This window comes from Gobius niger (genome assembly GCF_951799975.1).
Source record: "Gobius niger genome assembly, chromosome: 11".
NCBI lineage: Eukaryota > Metazoa > Chordata > Actinopteri > Gobiiformes > Gobiidae > Gobius > Gobius niger.
Window position 1 is genome coordinate 24,496,491 of NC_136862.1, and position 27,715 is coordinate 24,524,205.

Genomic DNA, 27,715 nt, shown 5'->3' on the forward strand with positions numbered 1-27,715 from the left:
AGTTTGTTTCAAGTCTTTTCTTCTGATTTTATGCAACTTTTTAATTGTTTTATTATATTTATTGTGATCGGTTTATGTACGGAAGGGGACCATAAACGAGCCTTTAGTCATGAGTATTATGCCTCTAAAAACGCCTAAGAAACTCCCAAAGCTTATGGCTACAATAGTAGGATCCCCTCAGGACTTGCATGAAAGAGATTCTGAAATGTAGGTGAGACTAGATAAAGGTAAATAAAGATAAGCTAAACAAATCTGTTTATCTGGACAGGGACTCTACTCTAAACTCAAAAAGGCCTACTCAATAGAATTTGATTATTTTTAGTTTTATTTTCTGGTGACGGTGAAACAACAGTAGCACCTTTATATTCATATTGGTGAATTGCTGGACCAGCCGTCACTCTATTTAGGTAGAAAAAATACATCAAATACAATGGATGGCAAAACAAAATACTGCATGACGAAGTTGAAGTATCAACTAGTTTTAACATACAGTACAAGTAAAGTGAACAGAGACCCATTCCTTTAACAAAATACATTGTTATGCAGCAGTTATAGTTATTTCAGTGAAAAAAGCACTATTGTCTTATAGAGGCCTAGAACAATCCACGTTTACAATTGTATCGATTTCCAAACCTCGATTACGGCAATAATATATACACGTTTCAGCAATCCTGGTTAGCATTGCTCCTTTAATGTTCCACTTCCTATGTCATTCAGTCCACAAAGGAGATGCTTAACAAAACAATCATATAAAACAGAGGAGTCATCAGCAACACAGAAAAAATAAAGTTAACTTTCTCCCAAAAAACACTTGTTTATGATCTGTTAATCCATATCAATATTTTCTGTAATATTGAAGATAACGGAAACTAAACCATGCCGATGCTAGGCCGATTTAAACAAACAGTGCTTATGAATGTACAGCTTTCTCATGTTTTACAAAATAAAAATAAGCTACTGCCACCATTTTTACAATCTTCAAAGACCAGGACAGGAGCAGCGAGAGCGGAAGCCAGGGAAGCTTGCCGAAAAGCTGGTGCTAGTGGCGAACAGAGTTAATCAATGTCCATTTCGGGAAGTTTGCTTTCTGCCGTCTCCTGTCCCTTTGTGGGCGTGGCTTTGTCTGCGGCGGGCTGGGGCTCGTCGTGTCCGTTCACCGGCCCGTTCGTGGTCGCCTTCTCCTCTTTAGGGGACTCCACTTTAGGCTTTGGTTTGGAGAGGACCGGGTTGCAGGCTGAGTGGAGCTCCTATGGAGACAGGTGAAAAGACATTAAAGGTCTGGAAGTCTAAATGTATTTCAAATTTTATAAAATGTGCTAAATCAACCACCTGGTCTTGCATTTTGATGTAAAGTAAGTAATAATATATATATATATTTTTTTAAGTCCCTCCTTCCCAGATCTCAGCAACTAATCAGAGTCCAGTATCCTCCCGCGCTGACCAATGAGACGAGCTTTTCCTGTAAACCAGCCTGTCAGGTCCAATCAAGAGGAGGGGGAGGAGCTTGATCATTTACTTTTGAAAATTCTGCTCCTGCTCTCTTCACTTTGCAAACGAAGTAGGGCTTTCTGGTTAAAGAGGGGAGGCATTTGATTGTTTACTTTCAATTTCACTCCATCTTCCTCACTTTGCAAACTTGCAGATTATCACTTTAATTGTATGCTTATTTGACTGACAAATTGGATGGCATATAGTGGGGGGAAAAAAGTATTAGGCCAAAATCCAATAGAATGTCTATGTGAAACTGACCAAATACTTTTTTTCCCCACTGTATATATTATTGCCACGTCACCAACTATGAATAAGACTAAGCCTGAAACAGCAGTAGTTTACTTGTTTTCAATGCAGACAATGTTTATTTTGAATTCTAAATAAATGGATGGATATTTCAAACATGTTCTTATCAATGGAAGGATACAAATGAGTTAACAATTTTAAAATATGACCAGGAAGCTCTTGTATGTAAGCCTACACACAACTACAAAAAAATGTCCGTATTTGATGTTATTTCATAGTTTTACCAAACCATTTCCATTATAGAGGGGGTATTATGCTTTGTGCAGGTATAATCAGAGGTGGGTAGAGCAGCCAAAACATTTACTCAAGTAAGAGTAAAAAAGTACTTGGAGAAAATGTTACTTGAGTACTGTGAGAAACTGAGCAACTGATTATAAATTGTGTGAAACAAAATAATGTGAGATATTTCAAGGAAAAGTCAAAGAAAATGGCATGAGAATACAGAAAAACAAAAAAGGAGAACGAGACGACCTACATCAGTTTTATAGATCAAAATCTGCCACTTAAATATTTACTCGGTGTGAAAAGGAACAATTATTTTTACTCAAGTAGAAGTAAAAAGTACCGTATGATAAAACTACTCTAGGAAGTACAATTTCTTCAAAGAGTTACTACATACCGGAGTAATCACGTCATGTTGCAGATTACAAATGACCGTTACCTTAGCCTTTGCTCGGATCTCTGCGACTGTCACCACTGGGTCCAGGGTGAGGTTCTGATTGTTCTGCTGGTTCATTTTGCTGTTCATCCAAGTCATGGCGTCGTTCACCTGTTTTTCGACCCGAGTCACCTCCAGCTCATCCAGGTGGTCGTACTGCTCATCCTGCCGAGTGACAAAAGGGAATTACGACTTCAATTTTAAATCAATAAAATAACATCGCTCTTACCTTTGCTTTGTAAGACTCCACAATCTTCATGTATTGCTGGATCTGTCGTCCAAGTTCCTCGAATGCTCTCGGCCTCTCCTCCGCCTCCATGTACCGGTCACAGATCGGCTGGCCCATTTTCTAGACACAGCAATGTTATTGGTGCACAAGAAATGACATAGGATAACGCAAAGGTCAAAGGTCATCACTTCATACCTTAAGTTCATTCAGCTTGTCGATGTAAACTTGTTTCTGTTGGTCCTCGCCGTCTTCATAAAGCCAGTTTTCTGTATCCTCCAGTTTTAATGAGAAAGTGTCACGATCCTGAATTGGGGAAGATTACAAGAAGATAAATGCCGTTTTGTAAACTCTGTGTATTTGATTGTAACAGATGCATTTTAAAAACTCTTTATATAGCTCAAGCTCTTTATATAGCGGCTTACTAATGACAGTACATTACTATAATGCCATGGGGTCTCCAACTTGTATCTCTCCTTTAAAAGTGGCTTTCTACTTTTCTGAATTAGCTTGATGCATCAAATTTTAAACTGGTCTTACTTGTTTTAAGCCACATCATTGATAGAGCATATTCTGTGTGTCTGCTACTCGTCTACGGTCTCTTTATCCAGGTCTCATAGTCACTGAAGCATCCATATTTCCAAAGCTGAAATCGTAGTTTACTTTACACTCACAGCTTCGGTGACAAATTTCTCCAGGGCTCCGTGCAGTTTGTCTCTCATGTCGTAAACATATTCTTCCACGTTATTCTTGGCGTCGTTTCTCTCCTTTTCCAGTTTGTCCTGCATGACCATCTTTCCCTGGAGGTGTCGCAGAGTTACAGATCAATGCACAGTTCGGGAAACATTGCAGACATTTACAAGAGACAAGCCAGCACTCGGCAAATACATGTGTTACGAGTGCAATAACAAAATGACATACAGTTTCATTTGGATTGAACTATGGCCGCCTGGTGATTTTTATTAACATTTTTTTTTCCTCCATGTCTGATGCTTATGCCGCATACTCTGGCAGCTTGTTGGACATTCCTGGCGATTTTTAGAGCATTACCTCATTCTCCACAAACCCGTTGAGGACGTCTGTGGACAGCTGCCAGTGCAGATTGTTGTCGATGGGGAGCTCCACGGTCTTCGTTTTGACTTTGGCCTTTTTCGGCTGCGGCGGCTCGTTCTTCTTTTCCTCCTTCGACTCCTCCGTGGCCGTCTGTGGAAAAGGGACAGGAAGGTTGAGTTGCAGCGGAATATACTGTAACTTTAGTATGTAGCGCGTGTGTTGTGAGATGTATGACCAGCAGGGGGCAACAGCCAGACGCACTGTTTTAAAGATAGGAGCGTCTAAAAGGAACAATTTGGCTTTGCATGTATTTGTAGATGTTTAGCTAAATAGTATAGCACAATTAAAGTACTTAAAGTTTCTTTTGTATGAAAGATGCAAGTCCTAAAGTCGATTTTTTTTTTCTTCTTCTGAAAATCATGGGGCTTTGGAACTTCTGTCTTCACTCACATGTTAGCGCCTCGGGACACATCTCAATTGCAATGCCCTTTCTGTTTGAACCACACACTTTATTGACACTGGAGTCACAGGATAAAGACAGTGAGTGAAATGTCTCAGCTTGAAACACTATCACAGTCGAACCTGCTATCAAGAGATTTAAACGTGGACCCAGGCCAACTGTGCCACTTTCCCCTCGCTTCCAGACGCCCCCCAGCAAACGCATCACAAATTATATTCTGCTCAGGCATGGGGCCACAGACACGGCTTTGTATTCTTCAGAGACTGATGATGATGAATGAGGGTTCGTTATGGATCAAGTGCTTGGTGCAGTTTGAACAAAAACAAACTATCATTGCATCATACAGACATTACAGTAAGTGTTGAATAGTGAAATGTAAAGACCTCCATCTCTTCAGCCTCTGATTTCTTCTCCCCAACGTCTGCAGTCTGTTTCTGCTCCTCCTGGTCCACCTGCATCTTACTCTGATACAGGAGAAAGCAAAAAACAGTATTTAAAAGCTTTTTGTTAGTGATGTGCCGAGGCTTCGAAGCGTGTGCCGAGTAATCTAGAGGGGTGAAATGAAATGAAATGGATTCCCCCTCACATTTTGTGTATTTGGGTTAGACATAAACAAAGCAACACAAGCACATTTTACATCACAACTCTTTCAGCCCCCACCATTTATTGTAAGCACTCAGCATGTTATACATTCTCACGGGCCTGTCCCTTTTTAAATCCAGATTTAAGACGAATATTTTCAAACTTGCTTTTATTACTAAGAGCACACTGAATTGTGTCCAGGTTGCAATCATTTGGTGTTTTTTTTTCTTTTTATTGTTTTTATCTTTCTGTGAAGCACTTTGGTCCTCCTGGTGGTGTTGTTGTAAAGTGCTGTAAATAAACTTTTATTGTTTGATTGATTGATACATTTCTTGTCCACACGATGGCGTAGTGGAGCAAAGCACCTTGACGCAATTGGCTGTGAGGCTTCAATGTGTCATGGGGCTTCATCTTGCCATCACTAGTTTTTGTGGTTATTTCATAAACATGACCTACATGTGCCCGAATATGTTTTGTTTAGGCTCTCAAGACAAGCAGGGTTGCCAGATCCTATGGCTAAAACCAGTTTGGTAATGAACATCAAGGGGCACTCTCCTAATCCAAGCACCTGTTCCCAATCAAGCCCTAATTAGAGCTACTGCAGGCCTCCGGCAGCTAAATCACGAAATGAGGGAAGGCATGGTCACATCTGTTTATTAAAAGTGACGTATCGCAGCTGGTCTCCATGGTAACGCTGGACGGTCTGCGCCATACCGGAGGATAACAAACAGCTTTCCATGGACTTATATTATACAAATGGATCATTATCTATTTCTAAAAGTTTGAAATGATGTATTCAAACCAAACAGCCTTTATGATCAGCAGCACTTCTACTCACACGGAAAGTTTCAAACATTTACAACGCATCCTTCAGTCGCCAGAAGACCTTTTATATTATTACAAAACTAAACTGCCAGGTCAGGTGAAGGTGGCACACAGACCCAATTATTTAGAGAGAAATCAAATGTTCCTTTGCAATTAACAAAACGTTTCAAACAACCAAGCTTTAATTAAAAGTCCGCTTCTTCACGCCGAGTCACAAATGACCACTTGCCTAATCTTCTGAAAATGCCAGAACAATCTTGTCTACATTGACAATCACAATGCGCATTTTGAAAAGACCAAAATGAGCGCCGCTTAGCAGCTTGTTCCGAAAGCGCAGATGGCAGTGAAAAATCCCCGGCGATCAAAGGAAAACACTTCCACCCTCTTTAAAGCTGTCTGAGGCCTGTTTGGACAATTTATCTGAATACCACAGAGCTGACAAGGGCGGGGAGTGAAAAACTGGGTGTGTGAAAGAAAAAGTTAAACCCACTAAGCTGAAAGTAGCAGGTTAGCTCTACAAGTTGCATTCACGTGACTTCACAACACTCTTCTACAACTGGGATGGAGGAATTTGCCTTTATGGTTGCTATCTTTGTATTATAGGCACTCCATGTAATCATAATTCAAATTGTATAATACGGCGTGAATGCAACCCATTTATTTACTCATTTACTGCATACCTCTTCGTCCTTGGCTGTGGTCGGATCGGTCTCCATAGGCTCCTCCCCCTCCGTAGATTTCACCACCTCCACCAGAGACGCCCCCGCCACGCTGAACACGCCGTGGATGTTCACTCGCACCTTGACCTTGACCTTTGAACTGTCGCCGGACTGTTGTGGCGCAACGTTTTTGATCAGGAACTGGCCTGTGCAGACAAAGAACAAAGCTCGTCAGCGCCAGGTCCATAGTGTACAGGAAAGAACGTGTGATTACCGATGGCGGCGGTGGGGTAGAGGAGCTCTTTGGGGTTGTTGTAGTATCCTTCGAGTGTGAACGGCTCTTTTCTGTAGAACGTCAGGACTTTGGAGAATGGAGCCGCGTGGTTCTTGGGGAAAACCTCACAATCGCTGGGATAAAACGAGAGAAGATGGATAAGTAATCTAATCAGTAGTCAGCGAAAATGTCAACACTGTACTTCAACCATTTCAAATCTTAAGACGAGAACAGTTTCTTGGCTTTATAGCAAAAACAAAAGAATACCTCTGTCCCTCCTCTGCGGCCGAATGCCACCTCAGTGAGATGGAATAGGGGACGACGTCTGTGATGGAGAACTCTCTGACTTTGAACGCTGGCGATAAGATGGCGCACTGTAAAAGGGAAACAGAGTGTGTGACTAAAATGACCCTTGTGTCACACCCTTGGACCTGGTTTTCGAGTTGGAGGGACGTGCGCTTCACCTGCAGGGCGCATCCTCGGGCCACGGCCTCGTCTGCGTTCAGCGTGGTGCTGATCTCTTTGCCGAAGAATTTACTGACCCGCTCTTTGATGGCGGGTATTCGGGAAGCGCCGCCGACTATTTCGACGGCGTAAATGTCTTCTTTCTTCAGCTCTGAGGGAAAGACGACGCACGTTAGGCACTTTCTAATGAACAAAACCTGTCCTCTGGGTACGCTGAATGAAAAGGAAACTAGAATCAAAATGGAAAGAGCCAAATCAAGTTAACCTCTCACGCCTTAACCAAGCGCATTTTCTCCAGTTCGGCTTCACTTTTTTTCCGCGTTTTTGTAGGTTTTTTTTGGTCACTTTTATGTTGCTTTCTCATCCTCGTTTTTGTCCCTATTTTCAAGAAGATTTTAGATTTGGGTAATGCCAAACTGGAGAAAATGTGCTCGGTTCAGGTAAGAGGTAAAAAATCTATTACAATCTGCACTATAATGTAAATAAAAATCCTTTATAATTAGATACAGCCTTTTTTACCCACAAATGTCTGCTTTACCGAGACTCAGGAAGAACAACATACATTTCCTTCCACTACTGGAGAAAAATCTGGTACAAGGCCTTTAAAGGTCATTTAAACTAAGACAAGAACATACAAAATATAGAGCACAGAAGACAAAACATGCAGGACCTTACAGACAAAACAGGCAAGGACAACCACTACCGTACCCAATTCAAGTGCATTTCTTTCATACGCCACTCCCCTTGTCCCTCCCGCTCACACTCACACACCTGTACCTGCTAAATAAATAAAAACATGTTCTTGTCTAATCTTCGTGGTTACACCTTTGTTGGCAAAGAAGCCATTCTTTCAGTTGTCTGGTGCGTCCTCTAACGGTCAGTGTTACAACTGGAACAAGCCGTAATGAGCAGAGGTCTAAAACTGCACTTCACAGTCAGGGGGGGACTGTTGATCGAGTGCTGGTCTCGTGATTCCTTTTTTTCAAATAAACTCCCAAAGAGGAGGCGGGGCCAAGTCATGTAACACTCTACAAACAAGACAATTCATTTTAAGATTTTAGATTTTCAAAATTATATAATGTATATTTCTTAATTAGAGCACATATCTGAACAGACTGGGTTTATTGATCAAGTGCCTTCATAGATTTTTTGTATGACTGCTGAACTGGTTTAAATGCAGTGGCACGAGCAAAAGGCCATGCTGTGAAACAACATTCAATATGGGAGAAAATCAAACAGTGGAGAGAGGACTTTGCTGCCTCTGTTGCGACAAAGTGTTTGTGACTTTTTTTAATGTGAGGTTGGGATCCGAAACAACCCTGAGATATTTAAACTGGGTCACCAACTCCATCAGTTTAATATCGAATAGGAAAAAAAAGACTGGACAAATTAATCACAGATTCAAACGTAAACCGAGGAGAGCTGCCAGTGTCTGGAGGGGAGGCCTGTTTGAGCACATGACTAAACTGTGTCTTCACTCTGTGTTTGGGAGTGCCTATGAGGTATGAAAGCAGCCTTCTGTACTCACTGGTTTGTTCCATGACGCTGCGAAGGGGACCCTCCACTTTGGCCAGCAGCCCCGCGCACATCTCCTCAAACTGACCCCTGGGAAAAAACACAGTCAGGGCGTATTATTAGCACGTCTGCTGCATGTGAGCAAGCATCTTTTTATAGGCACGTTGCAATTATCGCTGCTAGTAGCCGATCCCTTGTAATTGCGGCTAAAGTCTTGCATCGAGCGTCTGTTGTAATCGCGCATTTTAATTCTTAACCTAAATAATTGCGGTATTTGCAGTTTGCCAGGAACGACTGTTTAAGTTGAGATTCTGATTAAACTGATACTAATTGAACAAACAAGATACAGTGGGAGGAAAATGTATGTGAACGCTTTGGAATTTCTGGACAACTTGCTATCATTAAAAGGGAAAAATGAATTCATAAGTTTATCAAGATATTTTGCCGAAGGACCTAAGACATTCACAACAGCCGGAAAGTCTCAGCAATAACTGCGTTCCTGCAGCTTCAGATTAGACGTGCAAAACAATCAGGATGAATCTTGGACCATTCTCCTTCACAAAATTGTTTCAGTTCAGCCAGATTCCTGGGTTCACTTTCTTTTTCCACACTGTCCAATAAAAATAGAATGACATGTAACTGTTTTGGTGGTATTAGTTTAAAGAGGGGGTATTATGCTTTTTTCAGCCACATAGCACCAGTCTATATCACACTACAATGATGACGAGACCGTCTGTTGGTCTGTAAATGCAGTGAATTAGAATAACTGCCTTGTATAAAATTGCTCTTTCAAAATGGTGGTAGCGAATGACTTGAAATAGGCCTCTGTCTCTTTAAGAACCTCTGACCCTTTCCGACACGCCCCCTCCACGCGCTGTCTGTGGCATCACAACACTACGCTCGTTGTCTCAACTGTATTGAAACTACGATCGGTACATTTTACTTTTTATTGTTGGAAAGGAGCTACTGTTTATCACTTTGTGAACAATGGCCACACAGGATATTATTTGGAGACAAACCTTCCACACCGGACGCTTGGAAGGGGCTCTTGCCTGAAAAATAACTGCTGTTTGGAGGCTCTCTCTTTGCATCTGCCATGCCCTATGGATCTCTAACTATACCCCCATGGACGACACCAGGATCTGCAGGAGCCCATACGATTCAAAGACGGACATTATCTGTGCAGGTGGACAATGGTTTTTCGAGGTTACCCGTTAGCTTGTTATAATCGACTACAGCTCATTGTTGATGAAAAGTCTGCAATAAACCACAAATGTGTAAAGCCAGGCTCATTGTGTGATCATCGTAAAGGCTGCTTCGAGTAGTTGCCTGCTTTATTGACGTTATTTGTGCATAATATGCTGCCTGTTTTCAATGAATGTTGTGAAGGTGAAGGTTGTTAGCTTGTCGCGGCTAATAGTGCCTTAGCTCCGGGAGAAACCACTCGGCTACGACTCACTGTAGATGAAATGTGAGCAATAAACTACACAATCAACAAGCCAGGCTCCGTGTGTCATCATCATAAAGGCTGCTTCAAGCAGTTGCCTGTTTTAGTGACGTTTTCAATGTATAATATGCTGCTTGTATTCAGTGAATTTTCCCGTTAGCTTGTCGCGGCTAGCTTGTTAGCTCCGGGAGAAAACCACTCGGCTATGACCCATTGTAGATGAAATGTGAGCAATAAACTTCCAAATCAACAAGCCAGGCTCCGTGTGTGATCATTGTTAAACGGTTCTTTATGTGTGTGGTGGTTTTATTGACTTTATGTGTGCATATTTCTCGTTTTCACGTGATGACTCGAGGTTTAGCTTAGCATTAGCTTTCTCCGGAGGCTCTGTGCATCATCAAGGCCCAGCGCAGAACCAGACACTGAAATAAGTGTTCTTGTCACCGGTTTTAATCCTGGGTGTTTCGGTAACAGAAACACTGATGTGTGTCTTTGTAAAAGTCTGCTGTGGCTCCGGTTCACAACACATGAAGCTAATCCTCCATGATGACTCTGTTTACATCTTAGGGCTAGACACTGCGGGGAGGGGGTTCTGCTGAGGAGCAGTGGTTGGTTACTCGGCTGGTGACGAAAGGTTGGAGGCGTATCCTGGAGGTCGAGGGCGTTTCCTGAAGGAATCAGGCGTTTTATCCCTAAAATGGCTGCCATCGGAGTTTTTACAGATTACTCGAAAATACGTGAATGTGCTAAGGCAACACTTCAGGCATGTTTTTAATGAGGGAATGACTTAATAACATGATGTAAAGCTTGAAAAAGTCGATTTTGCATAATACCCCCCCTTTAAGCATTGTAATAATAGTTTACTCATTATGATGATTTTGATTAAAGAGGGGGTATTATGCTTTTTTTCAATCACATAGCACCAGTCTATATCACACTACAATGATGACCAAACCTTCTGTTGGTCTGTAAATGCAGTAAATTCGAATAACTGCCTTGTATAAAATTGCTCTCTCAAAATGGCTGTAGTGAATGTCTTGAAATTGGCCTCTGTCTCTTTAAGAACCTCTGACCCTTTCCGACACGCCCCCTCCACACGCTGTCTGTGGCATCAGTGGGGAGGGGGTTCTGCTGAGGAGCAGTGGTTGGTTACTCGGCTGGTGACGAAAGCTCGGAGGCGTCTCCAGGAGGTGGGGGCGTTCCTAGGAGGACTCAGGCAAACCTATCCCTAAAATGGCCGCCATCAGAGTTTTTACAGATTACTCAAAAATATACGTGAATGTGCCAAGGCAACACTTCAGGCATGTTTTTAATGAGGGAATGACATAATAACATGATGTAAAGCTTGAAAAAGTCGATTTTGCATAATACCCCCCCTTTAAGATTAGACCACATAAGATACTTTTTCCTCCCTCTGTGTGTATTTTACTTTTAAATGAAGAAGTTATCTTGTAGAATTTTTTTTTGGAAACAAATCATCTTTATTGTCAAAGAAGTGAGAATGTTTAGTGGCTACGGCTATTTTGCACTGATTTCCAAATTCAGGTCACACTTGTCCACCTGTTTTTCATGAAGGTACAACATCAGAACCATCATCTCACCTGTTGAGTTTGCCAGAAACGTCGATGTCGTTCATGAAGCACTCGATGTTGAGCGGGAGGTCGGAGGAGTTGGCGCTCATCAGTTTCTTGAGCTTCTCGCACTCCTGGTACAAACGCACCAGCGCTCGCGGCCTGGACTTCACGTCCAGCTTGTACTTCTGTCTGAACTCCTCGCAGAAGTGCTTCACCAGGATGTCGTCAAAGTCCTTGCCGCCCAGGTCCGAGTCGAACGCCGTGGCCAGAATCTGAGAGAGAGAGAGCAATAGCAACGTGTATGGATGAAAAAGCCGTCATTAAGGTTCAGGTGCTAACGCTGCTTGTTTTCTACTTGTACATTTTGCATATTTTATTATTATTATTATTATTATTATTATTATTATTATTATTATTATTATTATTAATGTATGTATTTTTTATATATTTTTTCATTATTATTATTATTTATTTATTTATGGCGTACCACAATAGTTTTATTATCTTTTATTTTTCATCCATTTCTGTTTTGTACCATTGCACTGACATATGAACAACTAAACTAATTATTGCGCCTCTATGAAAATAAACTTGCAAAACTTCAAACAAACCTCAACCAATTCATCTGCCTTACTTTCTAGCCAACATTCATAAACAAGATAATACCTGTAAAAATTAAACAGGAATCCAAAATGTTGAACAGATTAGTGTCAATGCATCAAGATATCAACGTAAACTCACAACACAATACGTTAATTCATTCATAAAAAGGCATTTTGCCATAGACTGTACAACATGCACATACATGTTGAACACATTGAATTAGCTCATTTATGACATGCTCCACTACTTTACTGCTTGATCCTCAACGAGAATGCGTAATGTGTCTTTCTTTCTTTCTCTCCTGCGCAGTAAAGTCCAGCACATTATCATCATCTGTCTGTGTGCCCACAGTCGAGGCGCGCTGAGTCAGTGCTTGTCGCAGGGTACAGTGTCAGCCTGCCCAAACAGCTCCGTCTTTTCACAACAGGCACAAATTATTCATGACGCACCTTGAGTTTTCCCTTGTTGAAGGCACAAACTGACACCTGGTAACCCGAGTGGCCCAGGTCGACGAACACGACGATCCTCGGCTTCTCCTCCGGCGCCGGGAGGTCCTGCTTGTAGATGCCGTACGCCAGAGTCACTGCAAAGGCGACATTTAAAGGCTAGTCAAAGAGCGAGTTAGGGAGGGTGAAGTGTATTGGATAAAACATAATGCAGACCTAAAATCACAGCAGGAAAAAAGATTTTTTAAATGTAGGACAGGTAATCAATAAGGCAGTGTGTTGAACGTTACTGAATATTCATTACAAACTTTCAGTATGTAAAAATATTCTGACAACACATTCATCACTTGCACTGGTTCAGGGGGGCAATACTATGTTTGTCGTGACTTGCGAAACATTAAAGCAAACAAAACAGGGGCTGCAATGTGAATGGACTTGAAGTGGGAGAGAATGTGCTGATATGTTTTCATTGCTACGGAGCTTAAAACGTAACTAAATGAGTAGGTTCGCCGCTCACCTGCTGTGGTCTCGTTCATGAGCCGAAGGCAGTTGAGGCCGGCGATCTGAGCGGCGTCTACGACAGACCTCCTCTCGGCATCTGTGAAGTAACTGGGAACCTGAAAAGCGTCAACAAGACAACAAATTCAATGCTTTTTTATTCCCCATTCATGTTTTCTATTCGTGCTTCTGTTTCAGCACCGGTCAGTTTAAGGCTGGACTGGGAAATCTGGTATTGGTTGGTCTCCATTTTTTTTTATATTAGAAACTAAATATACAAAACTACTATACTATACTAAATATACTTTTTCTTTTGCCATTCATCAACATTGACAGGACCGAGCTTTAACCAAAAAAGAAAAGGAAAAAAAAAAGACTCCTATTTCTCCAAAGGCAGCGGTAAGATTATTTTGTCCACCTCCAGGGCTGATGCAAAGTGTACAATTTTGGCCTGGTGAAGTCACAGCCTATTTGCGTGCGTGATCAGTAACCTTACATAACAGATGCTGGCCAAACGGGAATTCAAATAGCTGTATATCGAACAGAGCAAGAGATGCGCCGGCGTCAGCCCACTCTTCACCAAAACCAAGGTGAGAAAGCAGGATGTAATGCATTTAGACGTCTGATCTGAAGTGGCGCGGGCGCAAAATGGCACAGGAACAGGTGGCGGGGTGTTATTTACACGGCAGCTTCAATGCGGTGGGAAATTAAACTGTAAGAAGCCAATGACATGATGGATGGAACAAATCAGGTTTCAGATTGTTGTTTTTTTTACTTTTATGCACTGAAATTTGAGTTAAAATATCAATTACTCTGGCAAGTTTTCTCCTTATATTCTTTTTAGACATAAAACATAATAGAAAATATTGTTAAGATGTCAAGTGCTATTTAAAACAGCCGAGCGCATTTTCTCTTGTTTGGCTTAACCCAAATCTCACTGACTTTTTTGTCTCTTTTTTATTGTGTTATTGTTACTTTTCCGGCCCGTTTTTGTTCCCTCTTTTGTGACTTGTTTGTTGCTTTTTCATCACTTTTAAATCATGTATTTGTCACATATTGGCTGTATTTTCATCTTCATTTTCGTTGCTAGTTTTTTCAAGAAGCTTTTAGATTTGGGTAAAGCCAAATTGGAGAAAATGCTCGGTTCAGCTGGGGGTTAAAGCAGTACTAAGTAACTCATGGCCCTAGAGGCCATAAGCGCCACTGCAGGTGTCGTAGCATGCTACGTTTTTTTACTCATTACTTTACTCACTCCGTGGGAGTAAATACAAAGTGAGAGAGGGATATTGTACATCCAATTTACTCAATGGAGATCATTTTTTTCACTCAAAGTTGGCTTTAATACTGTTTTAAGTGGCGCAAGCCCGCAGTTCGCGTTGCCCAGTCTGTTAGCTTCTTCTTCATGATTCCATGAGTGTGTATTGGTGACTCCGACCCGGAGGCAGGAAAGCTGCAATTGTGGTTTTCTGGCCAAAGACACCAGGGGGTGATGAAAGACCCCCAATCATCCCATTGACACTTGCATTACCCCAAGGAAAGAAATTATTATGGTAAACAAGTTACTTAGTACTACTCTAAGAGGTTAAACAGGGTACCATTTTGTCTGTAAATGAAGTCCCAAGAATGATTTGGAGACATAACAGTGAAATGTGGAATTGGATTAATTTGCACTTTGATCAAAAGCAACCGCGGTTAATAACTGTGCGATGGTTTGAAGATTGACTTGCAGTAACGACCAAAGTTTGTCAGAGTAAGTTTTAGGCTCCAGCCAGCATGTGTTTATCTGAAGCTAGCACTGCTTGCTAGTTTGTTTATCTCCATGTGAAGGTGACAAGTGAACTGTCATCTCAGAGGGCCAAAATTGTGCAGTGTACACTCGGCTTGTTTTAACCTATGTTGTTTTAAACTCCTTGCTTCTGACACAAGCCATGATAGTGGTGTCATCAAAGCATCCATTCCTTATTCAGTGCCAAGATATTAGATTTTAAATTGAATAGCCCAGTAAATTACACCCGACTCGCAAAAGAAGCACCCCCTCAGCCCATAGCCTGAATGTGTTTTATAGATTTGGGGTGCTTGGTGCTGAGTCTTACCGAGATAACGCAGTCGACCACTGGCTTCTTGAGTGCACTTTCAGCAGTCTCCTTCAGTTTGTTCAGCAGCATCCCCGTGACCTGCTCAGTGCTGAACACCCTGTCCTCCTCCATGTACATCACCTGACACAAAGAGGAAAACAATTAGCCAGAGTTTCTAGTCTGAATGTGCACGGTAACAGATGACAAAAACTGACAGGCGACTTTTGTTATTCATTAAGTTTAAATGAGCTGTTCATTATAACTCATGTATTGCCATAGCCAAGTAATTTGACTAATTTCACATTTTCCACATCGTCATCACATTGCATACTTTTTGCCTCGTCATGAAGCCGTACAGGTGCTCAGATTTGACGTTAAAATGATAAACAATTACCCATCATAAGCCTATTATAATCTCGCCAGGTGATATAACAGAGTGTGAACGATTTCAGGGACTGGCATCACACAGCTATTGTCACAAAAAAAAACTACTGAAGCCGAGAGCATCAGGCAGGCAACACCAGAAACACGCTCCAATTTGTGATTTATCCTCGGGACGCACTTTAATTACTCCCTCAGGGACAGACACAGCTCAAGATAGGACTGTGGTTGCTCAGGTTTCATCATTATTCAGCTACAATGGTTTTTCTGAATCGCATTGAAAGGCAATAAAAACGCCTTAAGAATTCCACACAAAAAAAAGTGAAATGTCTTGTGCTTGGAGGACATGATTAATTAATGCAGGTATTAAGTCAGATTGACTCTTTTCTCTACTCCATGTTTAGCGATTAAGCTAATGTGGATAATGTTCGCTCGTTCTCCCCAAAATGGTGGATATCAGTGGTTACAATAAATTTATAACAGCTTGAAATTGAGGTTTTAATAAAGGCATTGAAGACCTTGGCAGAAATATCTAAAGTAAATCTTACTTTTATGCCGGTGGCTCCATTGGGCATCTGTGCCAGGTCGTACACCAGGTTGGACTTTACTGACTGGACATAAGGGTCTGAAAATGCTCTGCCGTGGAAGCGCTTGAAACCCTGGACAGTGTTCTTACAGTTGGTCACCACCTGGATTTGAATAAAATAGTCATCAAAGAAACAATGAATTTATTCTTCAAATAGAGCTTTCCGTTGTAGTGAAGATTAGTCTTTACCTGGCTTTTTGCAGCAGCTCCGATGGCTCGATTTCTTGGCCCGAATGATACAAAGGACCTAAAAGGAAGTGTTCATTAGTATCCATAAACAACTGCATAACTTTGTCATGTGGGACTCAACAAAACCCTTTTCTTGAGAGATGGAAAAAAAATAAACTCTTTAAAACGTATAGGTAGTAGGTACGTGGGCACAGGTAGGATGCATTTATTAGTTGTAAGCCTTAAAAAGCGAGGCATAATGTAATTAGTCAGCCTCCTCTGTCAACAGAGCCCACACATGTCCACCTCATCAAACCGTCATCAAACACAGATGCCATCCCAAACAGGCACTGTGTTAAAAAAGAAGAGAAAGGGGCATCAACGGATAATCTCCATAGCTTTATATAGTATTCAGCAAGCAGATCGCAGCCATAAAGATAACAAATGTATTACATGATATCACCTGTTGTGGCATGATAATCGAAACAGCATTTTATTGTTGAGTTATAAATGCAAAGGAGAGCCTATATTTCTTGTGTTCTGTCCATATATGAAGTGCAACCAAATGACATTGCATCTCTGGACACTATGTGCTTTGGAGGTTGTGATGCAGCCAAACCAGATGAAAAGATACCAGGCAAATAATTCATGATTTACTGTAAGTTTACAAGACATTTCCCTTATTTCATTAGTGTATTCACTCCATACATGTTTATTGCAATTCACTTGTGAGGTATTTGTTTTGATGTTTATTTATGTGTTAAAGTCTAGGGGAAAACAACGTGTTCAATCACATAACCTCGTGTTAAAAAAGTTATTTATAGATAACTGTTCAGCGTTTAACTCTTAAAGGCGCACGGGGAAGAAAAATTGCTAGAATCTTCCAAAGAGCGATTGGCTGCTGTCGTCATTGAGCAGAACGTACAGACGCACATTTTCTATTCCGGGACACACCGGTCGGGCGGGGGCTTCTGCAAATGCACTCGGTGCGTCTGACGGATAATAAACTCCGCCCGCCCGTGCAAACATGGCATTTAAAGACAGCGTGTGAGACCCAACGCGCAGTAACTACTAGTAATAAAACTGCAATAGCTTTTAAGGCCAACTCTGTCCAGACGTCTGAGGAAATACATGCTTTGTTGCAAGAGGCAGACTGAACACTTTTAAAACATTAAGACGAATAAAAGATGGATGTTACGTAGTGCAAAACGGTTGTAAAGATAATCACGTGTAGCCCACTGCCGTGACAGCGGTGAGGCAACAATGTAGTCAAGGCTGAAAAGGAGTGTCCCCGTCTTCTGAATGAATGGATGATGGCAATGAAGTAAAAATAATAATAATGTTAAGAATATGAAAGCAAATGTGTACTCACGGTGTACATCTGTCGCTGTACTCATTGGCGATCGTCTCAATCCCCCCAGCTCGGGCAACCGCCACATAGCAGCTTTGAAAACCTAAATCAAATCCCACCACGGACATTTTCTTCAGATAACCCCCTTTCTATCTACGCTAAGGAAACAAAGTGTCAAGACAGGGTGGAAAGAAGAAAGCAAAAGTTGAGTGAAAGTGTCTAATTCGGTGTTGCTGCGTTAAATCGGGTTGCTTGCTTCATAATCCACTCTGTAGCCGGTGTCTCTGCTGGAGCCGCAGATACAGCGCTGTTAGTTACAGACGGCTCTCTAAGATCTCGCTCAAATACCGCGAGATTTCGGGTTCTAGAGCTCTCTGGATCTTTCCACACAAAACTGCGGACGATTCCACACGTTTCTGGACATTCTTTCATACATTTCATGCATAATGAAAAAAAAAAAATACTAATCATAAAAAAAAATCTTGATACACTGTTAGTTCCACACATAGACTGTCTCTTGAGTGCTGTGGCAACAAGAGAATTTCTCCATTTTGAGATCAATAAAGTTCTATCTTATCGTATACTAATATCGTGGGTTATCAGTGGAAAACAAAACGTTCATCACTAATTCGACTTGACTCATCGGCTGGGAGGAGAGTGAAGCAGGTTTTGCACACTTTATTATTTGAGTGTTGAAATTATCGTACACAGTTTAAAGTGCACATGACACATTAAACACAATTTTTTTGCTTCAACATAGTTAACACAATTATATTTAAGATTTTGCTAAAGATTGTACCCAGCTTGCTTCTTTGCTTCCACCTCGATAGGTGTCGCTGTGCCTTTCCCTGTCTCCGCGAGTACATCTAATCCCACGAAGAAGTAAAAGTAAACCGCAAGATGGCGACTCCCATGCACAGGATAATAGCCAGGAGACAAGCGTGAGTAAAACTTTATTAAAAAGGCGTGAATTCAGACGTTTTAGCGGAATCTAAGGCACTTAACAAGATCTGCTTTTATGGTTTGGTTTTACATGCGACTAAATATAGCCTCCGAACAATTTATTGAGATGAGCAAGAGCCGCCTGGGAGCTAAACAAACGAAAGAGAATCGGCGTATTGTCCACTCTGCTTCAAAGCTGCATTTTAATACACCCAATACAATCAAATGACTTTTCATGTTCACATGAGAAACTACAATAAACAGATAACTGCGACAAGACGCTACAATATTGATATTTACCCTTAATTAAACGTGTATAGGCCTACTGCACACAACCATTTCAAAACTTTCCCTGACATCACTTTGTTCGTCTTTTAATTCAGTAATTCAGACATCTCTTCTTCACTCTTTTCATCTATAATTGACTTGTACAATTTGCTACCTATATTATTAGTGTTTGTAGTTACTACTGCATGTTTAAAGGTATCTTATGCTATTTATTTGTACTGGAATCTAAAGTCTGTACAAAATGATGTAGAATGCACAGCTCTCAACTGAGATGTTGTATGTAATGTGTTATTCTTTATTAAAGTGCATATGCCATGTTTTTATTATGTCTTCTAATTATTATTTACTTTGTAGTTAGTGTTATGATTACAGTTTTACATCAGTTAAAGCTACACCACGTAGAATTTTACCCAATAAATAAAGTTGAAATACAAGCATTTATTTTATGACAGATATTTTCATCATTGAAAAAATCTCAGAAATGAGCTTTTACTGTGAGCGGCTCAGCTTTGCTAAGACATGACTGTAACTTTATCGGGAGAGGGTACGTCTCCTGCTCGTCTCCATGGAGATGTGACTAAAGTCAGTAGAATTGGAGATTGAAATTCTCATCCAAATCCATTCTTTGATTAAATAAAATAAAATAGCATTTTCTGTGTGAAGCTGGTCATTGGGAGCATGTTTTTACTAATGGCAACAGTATAGTCCAAAATGTTACACAGTGTCCCTTTAAGTGGACATTTTATGAGGAACATGAGAGAGTTTATGTAGAACTCTTTCTCACTGATTTCTTATTGGTGTGATATTACACTGCAACAGAAACTTCCAAGGATCAGTCATGATATAAAAAATGTCAAACCAGGGACTAGGTTAAAGGAATAGCCACTGAGATATGTTCTTACCTTAGCTTTGACGAGTTCTTTAGGACCTGTCTGATCTTCCCCCTTGCCTTCAGTCACGTAAACACAGCGCAGACGGCGTTAGCATTTAGCCTCTCCCTCTCTCCACTATAGCTCCAAAACAGGTCAAGATAGAAGCTACCAAGCTCTTCCACGTTTTCCCTATTTAAATATGGTTACATGAAGTGTTACACTACAAAGTATAATTACACAAAATTAAACAATGTGGATTTTCTAAGCGGATAAAAGGGGGAACTATATTGTAAGGCGTAATAATACCAGGAGTAGCTCGAAATCCGCGCAGTAATCTTCACTTTACTGTGTGGATGCTAAACTACTCCTGGTATTACTACACCTTACAATATAGTGTATATATATATATATATAAGTGTATATATATATAAGTGTATATATATATATATATTTTTATATATATATATATAAGTGTATATATATATATATATATATGTATATATATATATATATATATATATATATATATATATATATATATGGCCTATTCCTTTAATGTGTTATGTACCTAAAAGCCACATCATGTAACAGTTCATCGAGTAAGTAGAATAAAACATAGGGATGTATTTTATTAAAGATAATATTAACGTTGGAAAAATACCTTTAGAAATGAATAAACAAACCGGTGTCTTTGGCGATAGCGGCTCACTTCTCCTAAGACCTGCCATGTAGCTTTGCTGAGAGCAGGACTCACAGCATTTTCTGTGTCTTAACTGGTCATTAGGATCATATTTTGTATTGCTGGCAAGGTGCAACAATATAATCCAAAAATATATAAGTTAATGTAGTTGTTTTGCATGATTGTATAATATAAATGATGAATCTGCCTTCGTTATACACATAAAAGTGAACAGAAGATGGAATATTAGTTGTTGTATCCATATACATTGTGTGTCTTTACAGAGAGGCGAACAAGCAGCATGTGAGGTGTCAGAAATGTCTGGAGATGGGACACTGGACATACGAATGCACAGGGAAGAGGAAGTACGTCCACAGACCCTCAAGGACAGTGGAGATGAAGAAGAAACTGAAAGAGATTGAAAACAAACCTCCTGCCATCACTGGGTAAATGGACAACACAAATAAATAAGTTATGTTTGTGGTGCCCTCTAGAGGGGTTTCCTAGGACTGTTATAAGATTAACTCCCAACTGATTTATGATGACTAAATCCAGTATTTCTTCCTCAGACCAGGGACAGACGACTCTACTGAGAAGAAATCTAAAAAGAAGTGAGTTCTGTGCCCCTGATTATTCAAATTATGTTCAGAATTTCCTTTGTTTGTTTTTTTACTTGTGCATGTGTATGTATATGTTGTTATTCTTGTTGAGTGTCTGTTCATCCCTAGATTTCATTTTTAATCTACACATAATTTTTCACTGCCCTAAGATTATTATTTGAAACTAGATTATATTTTCATCATTGATTTTAAAACCTTTATTACAACGTTTAGATGATAAATGCCCATGACAAATGGCGGCCACATGATGGCGCAATGTTTCTTTTTTTTGTGTTCAATATAAAGCCATTTATTTTAGCCTGGTGACAATGGGTATTCTCAAGTTATTGTCTGGGCTCAATATAGTGATATTATTTTTGTTTATGATTGGCAATATGGCTTTTACAACTTTTATTTATTTTCCTTTTTGATTTAAAATGCTGCAGGGAAAATATGAGCAATTACAGAGAGAAGACCAGGATATTACATTTTCTGAGAAAGGAACACCTACTCTATTTCCATGACTATCTCCAAAACCTTGCGGGGTCAATAATTTGTCGGCCAAACAAGGCGGCCTGATGTTAAACTGGTTCGTCTTGTGTGCGTTTTACCTCAGGGCTAAAGACTCGAGCGACAGCAGTAGTGATTCTGAGAGCAGTGACTCGTCCTCAGACAGCACTGACTCCTCCAGCTCCTCGTCTGACAGCAGCGACACCGACTCTTCATCGTCTTCTTCATCCGACTCTTCTTCATCATCAGAGAGCTCCGACTCTGAGAGCAGCAGCGACTCAGACCAGGGCCCACCAAAGAAGAAGAAGAAAAAGAAATAAAATGGAGAAATTCCACTGATAATGTATCCTAGGTTGGCCATTGTTTTTAGCTTGAAACGAATTTTCTCATTAAACTGGTACAAAGTTCAAATTCTCTCTACTGTTGCACAACATGTAACAACTTGTAATCAGGTTTAACATTTGTATATATATATTTTGTAATAGTGCTTCTCCTTGCAAAATGCATTTGTTTCCTTTCAATGGAGATTTTGACATAAACATGTTAACAGTGAGAGCTTCCCCTGCTTATTTAGGCGTACAGGTGATATTTAGTACTGCTGGTGGTACCATAAATTGGACAACGGCCAACTATAATTATATACATCATGTAGATGTAGCTATTGTGTAGTCTTCAACACAATGAATCTCTTGTCACCATCTAACCATCCTCTGCCCATTCCTCTCTCTAACTTCATCTCCTCTTTCAAAACATCCATAATTATCCTTGTTTGTATGGCCTCCAACCTCTTGCAGTGTAGGCTACATAATTTATTACACCATTGTATATAACCAGACATTAGTCTGGCTGTTGCCTTTATCTTTAAAACATCTACTATAATCTGTACTTCAGATATACTCATTCCTAATTCCACTGTGGTCTTGCTCAGTGGTACACCAGTAGTTGTCCCATGCCTCCTGGGTCCATGAATGGCTGTAAATGCTGTGTACGGTTGCCATTAAATATTGAGCATATACTTAAATAATTTTGGTGTTGTCAATGTATTGTGATAGGGAACCAGTTTAATCTTCTATTGACAGTATTCATTCTAAAAATGTTAAGATGCAAGCTTTTCTACTGAAGTATATATTTTTTAGCATAACAATACACTGTACTGTTGGAGATCAATGTGAGGTTGTTCAAAAACGCAAGTTCTTCTTATTTTGAGACTTGGCAAGAAATGTGCCTGGCAAATTGTAAAATAAATTTCTTTTTTTATTACTGGTTTAAATCATTTTCTTTATCTAAGTAACTCAACATGCTATCGATGTACACCTTTACTGATACAAGAATAAGTTTGAATACAATAAATTACCGTAGCCATTTTATTTTGATTTACAAAATATGAATTTCACCTGAAAATACTGACTAATTGAATGAACTAATGGCTTTCTGTTATGCATTTAAAATTTAATGAAGTGCTTGTTTTATCTAGCTTGTACTAGCAGTGGATGTCTTTGGACAGTGAAGGGGGCAGCTCCACTCCTGTAGTTTCCAGTAAAAGTAGTGTCTGAGACAGAGGGAAGCTGGGCTCTGGCTGGTTCTCTTTCTCTAGCGCCACCTGCTGGAAGCAGTCCGCCGCCGTCTGCAGCAGCCGGTCTGTGAACATGTGTTTCCACTCTTCTGTTAGTGACATCAAAGAATCTCTGAAAGGTCTGAGGTCGATCTGCAGCCAGCCCTGCAGCACGGTGATGTCATCGATGGCACTGAGTGCGCTCCGAGTGCTCTGGAGGTTTTCGATCTCTCTTTGGAACTCCTTCAGTTTGGGAGGAGCCTCTTCCACATCCTGCTCGTCAGGGCCCAATTGGCGCCCGTACATCAAGAACTCCCTCATCACGTCCTGCCTTTTCCTCGTCCACAGGTGAGAGTACTTGTGGTCCAGTTCCGCTCTCAAATGTTCTGCTTTTGCAAATACTTCCTGAGCTGCAGACATGACCTCCTGCTCCAGCGCTCTCAGCACAGGGCTCTGTTTCAGGCTGGGCTGGTAGTTTGAGTCGCGGCGAGTGGAGATCCTACGCACAAGGTCAGTGATGCCGTAGAGCTGGGACACGATGCCGGACAAGCGTTGCTCCACAGACAGAACGCCCCCCGCCGCAGAGAAGTCAGAGGGCAACAAGCGGCTTCCCTGGGGCTGCAGCACCAGAGTGACACTGAGCAGAGGCAGCTCAGGACTCTTCATACTCTCAGTGAGGAAGGACAGAGCTGACTGCAGCAGCTGAACCAACCCGGACTGAACCACGTCATCAATGTGATCCAGGTAGAGCAGCCAGGCTTCCGCGGTCTCCTCAGTCTGGTAGAGGGACATATTCTCCTGAGTGAACCGCAGCAGCTCCTGACTGTCCTGGGATAGCTGAACCTGGTTGATCTCTTGTGCTACACCCTTCAGCAGCCCATCTTCTTCACACTCCAAAAGTTTAATTTGCCCCCACCCCTCTGTGATCTGTTTGATGGCAGCGTTTTTTGCGCGTGTCTCTGTGATCATTTGGTGAAAACGCATAACTTCGTCCCTCTGCCTCTGTACTTCCAGGTGCAGCCCATCAGAGCTCCAGGTTCGGCTCTGGAGTCCGGACAGACCGCGTGTGAGATCCTGGAGTTGAGCCTGGATCAGCGGCTGCTCGACCGGGTCCATGCTGCGCACCACCTGGTTATAAAAGGACTGCAGAGAGCCCAAGCTCAGGTGAGTCTCTGTGATGCCGTCTCGGCAGTTCACCAGATGAGAGACCTGAGGGCCGAGCCTCATGTCTTTGGTTTGGTTGACTACCCGCAGCTCCCTCAGCACAGCCTCCAGTTTCGAGCCACAGGGGACGTCTAGGAGGCCAGTCTGCTGTAAATAAAGATGATGTTTGATTATTCATGTTCTTGGGAAACTTGCTATATATACAATACAATCACCCCCTGAATTAAGCCCAGAGACTTTATTCTGTCTATAAATCAGGATTGGGTACCTATTCTCTAACTAAAATGTTTGATCTGATTAAACATTAGTGCATTAAGAGCTTACACAAATATATAGAGACAATTATCTTGTTACCAGTGGCTGAATCACAGGTTGGCGAAGAATGAAATCACAGTCCTTCTCCAGACGTGTTGTCCATTGGGTCCTCACGGAGTCCCTGAAATCCTGTATTAGCTCCTTCAGCCTCTGGCATTTGTCAGCGACTCGTTGCGCTCCGCCCGCCTCAACTGCCTTGACCAGAAGGTGGTTATTAAACGAATGCTGGGCCCTCTCTTCTAGCTGGTTCGCCCAAGTCAGCAGAGAAGCCTCACTCGGTCTGAACCCGCTGTAAATCTGGTTCTGTTCGTGACTCTGTTTGTAGACCCGGATCTGGCTTTGGACAATGAGCTCGGTCTCGTCTACTTCTCTGTGTATCATGTTCCAAACCGAGCTGATGTGACGATGCAGCTTTTCCAGGATCAGAGGGCGCTTCAAGAGTGGCCCGAACATCTGCAGGATTTTCCCTACGGAGGTGGAGATGGTGCGAGTCTCTAAAGCTCGGCTGAAGACCGTCACCAAGCGACTTTCCACGTCCTGAACTTGAGAGTGGAAATGGGCCCAGAGCTCGGGAAACACCGGGTCATCGGGGTCGGTGGCATCACATTCGCTCTCGGACAGAACTGCCACTTGATGCAGGAAGTGGCTGTAGATTTCCTCAATCAACCCGGTCCACTTCTTGCCATTGATTCCAGAAAATATGGCATGATCCAGGTAGGACATGTCCAAAGTGACACGGTAGACCTCCCGGATTCTCTCCAGTTGCTGCAGGAAACTGTCAAGGTGGACAAAAATGAGCAGAGATGGGAAATCCCACTTTGGTGCATTTCCGCCTTCTTCTTCCAGCTTTGCCCGACACCCCCTAAAGCACTCTTTAAGCCTCTCTAGAGTCTCGATACACAGACAGACTGACTCAAACACTGGGGCAGGCTCCGAAACAAGGCCCTTCAACACCTGACCATGACCCAAGAAGGACCGACTCAGCTCGATGAAGAGGTTAGAGATCTCCTGGAGCAGAACAACAACATGACAAGGTTTGCAGTAAAATTGTGAGCGAGTCCAGAGCAAACGGACTTCCTCCATCACGGTCCACACTTGATCCTTGAGCTGGGAGTACTCCAAGGTCGTCAGGGGTTCCAGGAGTTTTTGTAGGGGTCGAAGGTTGTGGGTTATATCCTCTGCCTCCTTTAACGCTCTCTGTACACTGGAGCAGATTTGTTTCAGAGTGGATGAGTACACGCTTTGAGCCTTTTCAACAGTAGCTGCCAGCTGCTGCGCTTTGGGGCTCTTGAGCTGCTTGTCGATGAAGACCAGGTTTTGGAGCCGGCTCTCCCAAAAGTTGAACTCCTCTTCTGGTAGAGGTCTCGTTTGTTCCAATACAAGCTCAGCTGAATCCTGCTTCAGAAATTCACCCACAAGTTCGTCCCACTCGATGATGGTCCAGTCGCAGGCTTGGAGCAGGTCTGACTGACAGGTGCTACTGAGCGCAATCTCTTCAATGTTGTTCTCAGTTTGAAGGTCCTTGTCCTGTTTTGGATCCAAATCCTTTTCAAAGCCAGAGGCGTCCTTGGCGAGACCCGGCTGAGCGAGAAAGGTGCGTCCTTGCGTTTGGGCCTTCAGAACCAGAGTTTGGTTTTTCAGGAGCTCCATGTACCGCAAGACCTCCTCGGGCATCCCCTCGGGCCAGTCGACGCAGTTATCCCCATTGCCAAGCGAAGGAAGCGCGATCTCCTCCGTGAGCGCCGTGACCAGGCTGAGCGCAGCATCCCCGGGGACCTCCACCAAGATCAGTTTCTTGGCGTTGTCTTTGGTCAGTGCTTCGCCGCGGCTCGGTTTGCTCACGCACAGCACTTTGGAGGTGACGTCCCGCGGGAAGCAGAGGGAGAAGCGGAGGGGAGTCACGGGAGGTGGGGCGGCGGGGGTCTCGCTCGCATCCTCCGGGGCCGTCTCCGCATCTGCCCCCGTTGCGGTCTCGGGCGGTTCATCTCTCTCCGCGATGCTCTGCTCACCGATAAACAAACAGCCGTGGTCCGGGCTCGTGAAAAAACCGTTAAGCATCAACAAGTTGTCATCGTCTACAACACTTTGCTGCCACTTATCTGGATTCAAGCGGAAACTTTTGACTGCAAAGTTCATCACAGGATCCAGTCGCTCGTCTTTGGGATCCATTTTAACAGACCTTTCCGCTTTTTTCTTGCTTTTGTTTTTGTAAAATCCAATATTGCGATGAAAGGTGTTGGTAAACCGTTAATGACGATTATCACTTCTCCCACTGTACGTCCAGTAAAGAGACCTGTGCGTCATGGTACTGCTACCTTCAGGTACGCGTAGGAATTAACACGAGTTATGCTTTGTACAGTCTGAATGGTGTGAACGCTTTATATTTAACAAAACTGGAGGATTTTTATTTTCATTAACCCCAAAATACTTCAATACTCCAAAGTATTTTTAAATGGTGTGTTTTGTCTTTTTGCTGGTGAGTATTTATTGTAATGCGTGCTCCCATTACACCGTTCTCAACCTTTCCGTCATCAAGTTCTCAATAAATGAAACATCTCTGCCTCCCCCCTCGCGTTGCGTATCCATTCACCACTCTCCAGTCCTGATCTATAATTTTACGAGATCATTTTTTAATTGTGTTTTTTGTTGTAGCGTGTCAATTCCCACACCGCCAGTGGAGAGTGAAGGCGCCGCCGCTGCTCCATGCATCAACGCTGTCTGTGGAGATACCTGCGGCTACTGCTCTCAGCTAGCAGCTTCACCCATCACTCATCCTGCCCTGGAATGATGAGATGAACGACACAGAAAATGACTTTATTTAGTTTCTCACTTGACGCGCAGTTTTATTATAGGGAAATCATGGAGACCGTCATTTGGTCTTAGTGTTTTTAACTGTTACAGCGTTTTGCCGAGTCCATTTTGCGTCTAAGTGGAAGTGGTTAAGACAAAGAGAAAAGAGCTTTCCCACAGCTAGAATGGTTCGGGCCTAAAGAGAAGACAAGAGGTAAGGTTGATGGACTTTACGGATCAGTATATCTTGTTATCCGCCGCGTTTCGCGTCACCTGACATGCCATATGTATGTTTTGATTACCCGGGCTATATTTGTATTTGGTGCTAACTAGCCGCTAGCCTAGCTGCTGCTAACGTAAT

General features: G+C 42.1%; 4 protein-coding genes across 5 annotated transcripts in view; 2 read left to right on the forward strand and 2 right to left on the reverse strand.

Moving 5' to 3' along the window:
• Positions 1 to 400: 400 nt before the first annotated feature.
• On the reverse strand, positions 401 to 17,974 carry LOC306970107 (heat shock 70 kDa protein 4-like). Its single transcript, XM_079565956.1, has 19 exons — positions 17,665 to 17,974; positions 16,314 to 16,371; positions 16,087 to 16,227; positions 15,176 to 15,298; positions 13,102 to 13,201; positions 12,588 to 12,721; positions 11,563 to 11,807; positions 8,528 to 8,604; positions 6,999 to 7,150; positions 6,802 to 6,908; positions 6,535 to 6,668; positions 6,282 to 6,466; positions 4,578 to 4,658; positions 3,732 to 3,884; positions 3,356 to 3,481; positions 2,880 to 2,987; positions 2,685 to 2,804; positions 2,459 to 2,620; positions 401 to 1,247 (listed from the first exon to the last, which is right to left on the reverse strand). Exons 1-19 carry the CDS (start codon positions 17,769 to 17,771, stop codon positions 1,056 to 1,058), a joined length of 2,505 nt encoding a protein of 834 aa, XP_079422082.1. The 5' UTR covers positions 17,772 to 17,974; the 3' UTR covers positions 401 to 1,055.
• Positions 17,975 to 18,524: 550 nt separating this feature from the next.
• Positions 18,525 to 22,732, forward strand: zcchc10 (zinc finger, CCHC domain containing 10). Its single transcript, XM_079566530.1, has 4 exons — positions 18,525 to 18,584; positions 20,709 to 20,870; positions 20,994 to 21,035; positions 21,640 to 22,732. The coding sequence occupies exons 1-4, from the start codon at positions 18,544 to 18,546 to the stop codon at positions 21,851 to 21,853; spliced, it is 459 nt and encodes a 152-aa protein (XP_079422656.1). The 5' UTR covers positions 18,525 to 18,543; the 3' UTR covers positions 21,854 to 22,732.
• Positions 22,733 to 22,893: 161 nt separating this feature from the next.
• Positions 22,894 to 26,733, reverse strand: LOC306970788 (dynein axonemal heavy chain 17-like; the record flags this gene model as incomplete). Its single annotated transcript, XM_079566818.1, has 2 exons — positions 22,894 to 24,396; positions 24,604 to 26,733. The coding sequence occupies 2 exons, from the start codon at positions 26,731 to 26,733 to the stop codon at positions 23,014 to 23,016; spliced, it is 3,513 nt and encodes a 1,170-aa protein (XP_079422944.1). The 3' UTR covers positions 22,894 to 23,013.
• A 540-nt stretch (positions 26,734 to 27,273) lies between these two features.
• aff4 (AF4/FMR2 family, member 4) overlaps positions 27,274 to 27,715 on the forward strand; it is a 35,222-nt gene continuing 34,780 nt past the window's right edge. For both annotated transcript variants that reach the window (XM_079566258.1, XM_079566257.1), the window contains exon 1: positions 27,274 to 27,568. The gene's annotated coding sequence lies outside the window, so the exon portion shown is untranslated. The remainder of the gene's footprint in view (positions 27,569 to 27,715) is intronic.

What these genes read in the sequence shown, in the direction of transcription:
- LOC306970107 (XM_079565956.1), bottom strand. Translation starts at nt 17,771, where the DNA reads ATGTCCGTGGTGGGATTTGATTTAGGTTTTCAAAGCTGCTATGTGGCG. An exon ending in GAGCTGCTGCAAAAAGCCAG is followed by an intron (nt 16,228 to 16,313) that starts GTAAAGACTAAT and finishes ATTCAAATCCAG; the next exon opens with GTGGTGACCAACTGTAAGAA. An exon ending in AGATCCGAGCAAAGGCTAAG is followed by an intron (nt 1,248 to 2,458) that starts GTAACGGTCATT and finishes CTGTCTCCATAG; the next exon opens with GAGCTCCACTCAGCCTGCAA.
- zcchc10 (XM_079566530.1), top strand. Translation starts at nt 18,544, where the DNA reads ATGGCGACTCCCATGCACAGGATAATAGCCAGGAGACAAGC. An exon ending in AAACCTCCTGCCATCACTGG is followed by an intron (nt 20,871 to 20,993) that starts GTAAATGGACAA and finishes TTTCTTCCTCAG; the next exon opens with ACCAGGGACAGACGACTCTA. An exon ending in GAGAAGAAATCTAAAAAGAA is followed by an intron (nt 21,036 to 21,639) that starts GTGAGTTCTGTG and finishes GTTTTACCTCAG; the next exon opens with GGCTAAAGACTCGAGCGACA.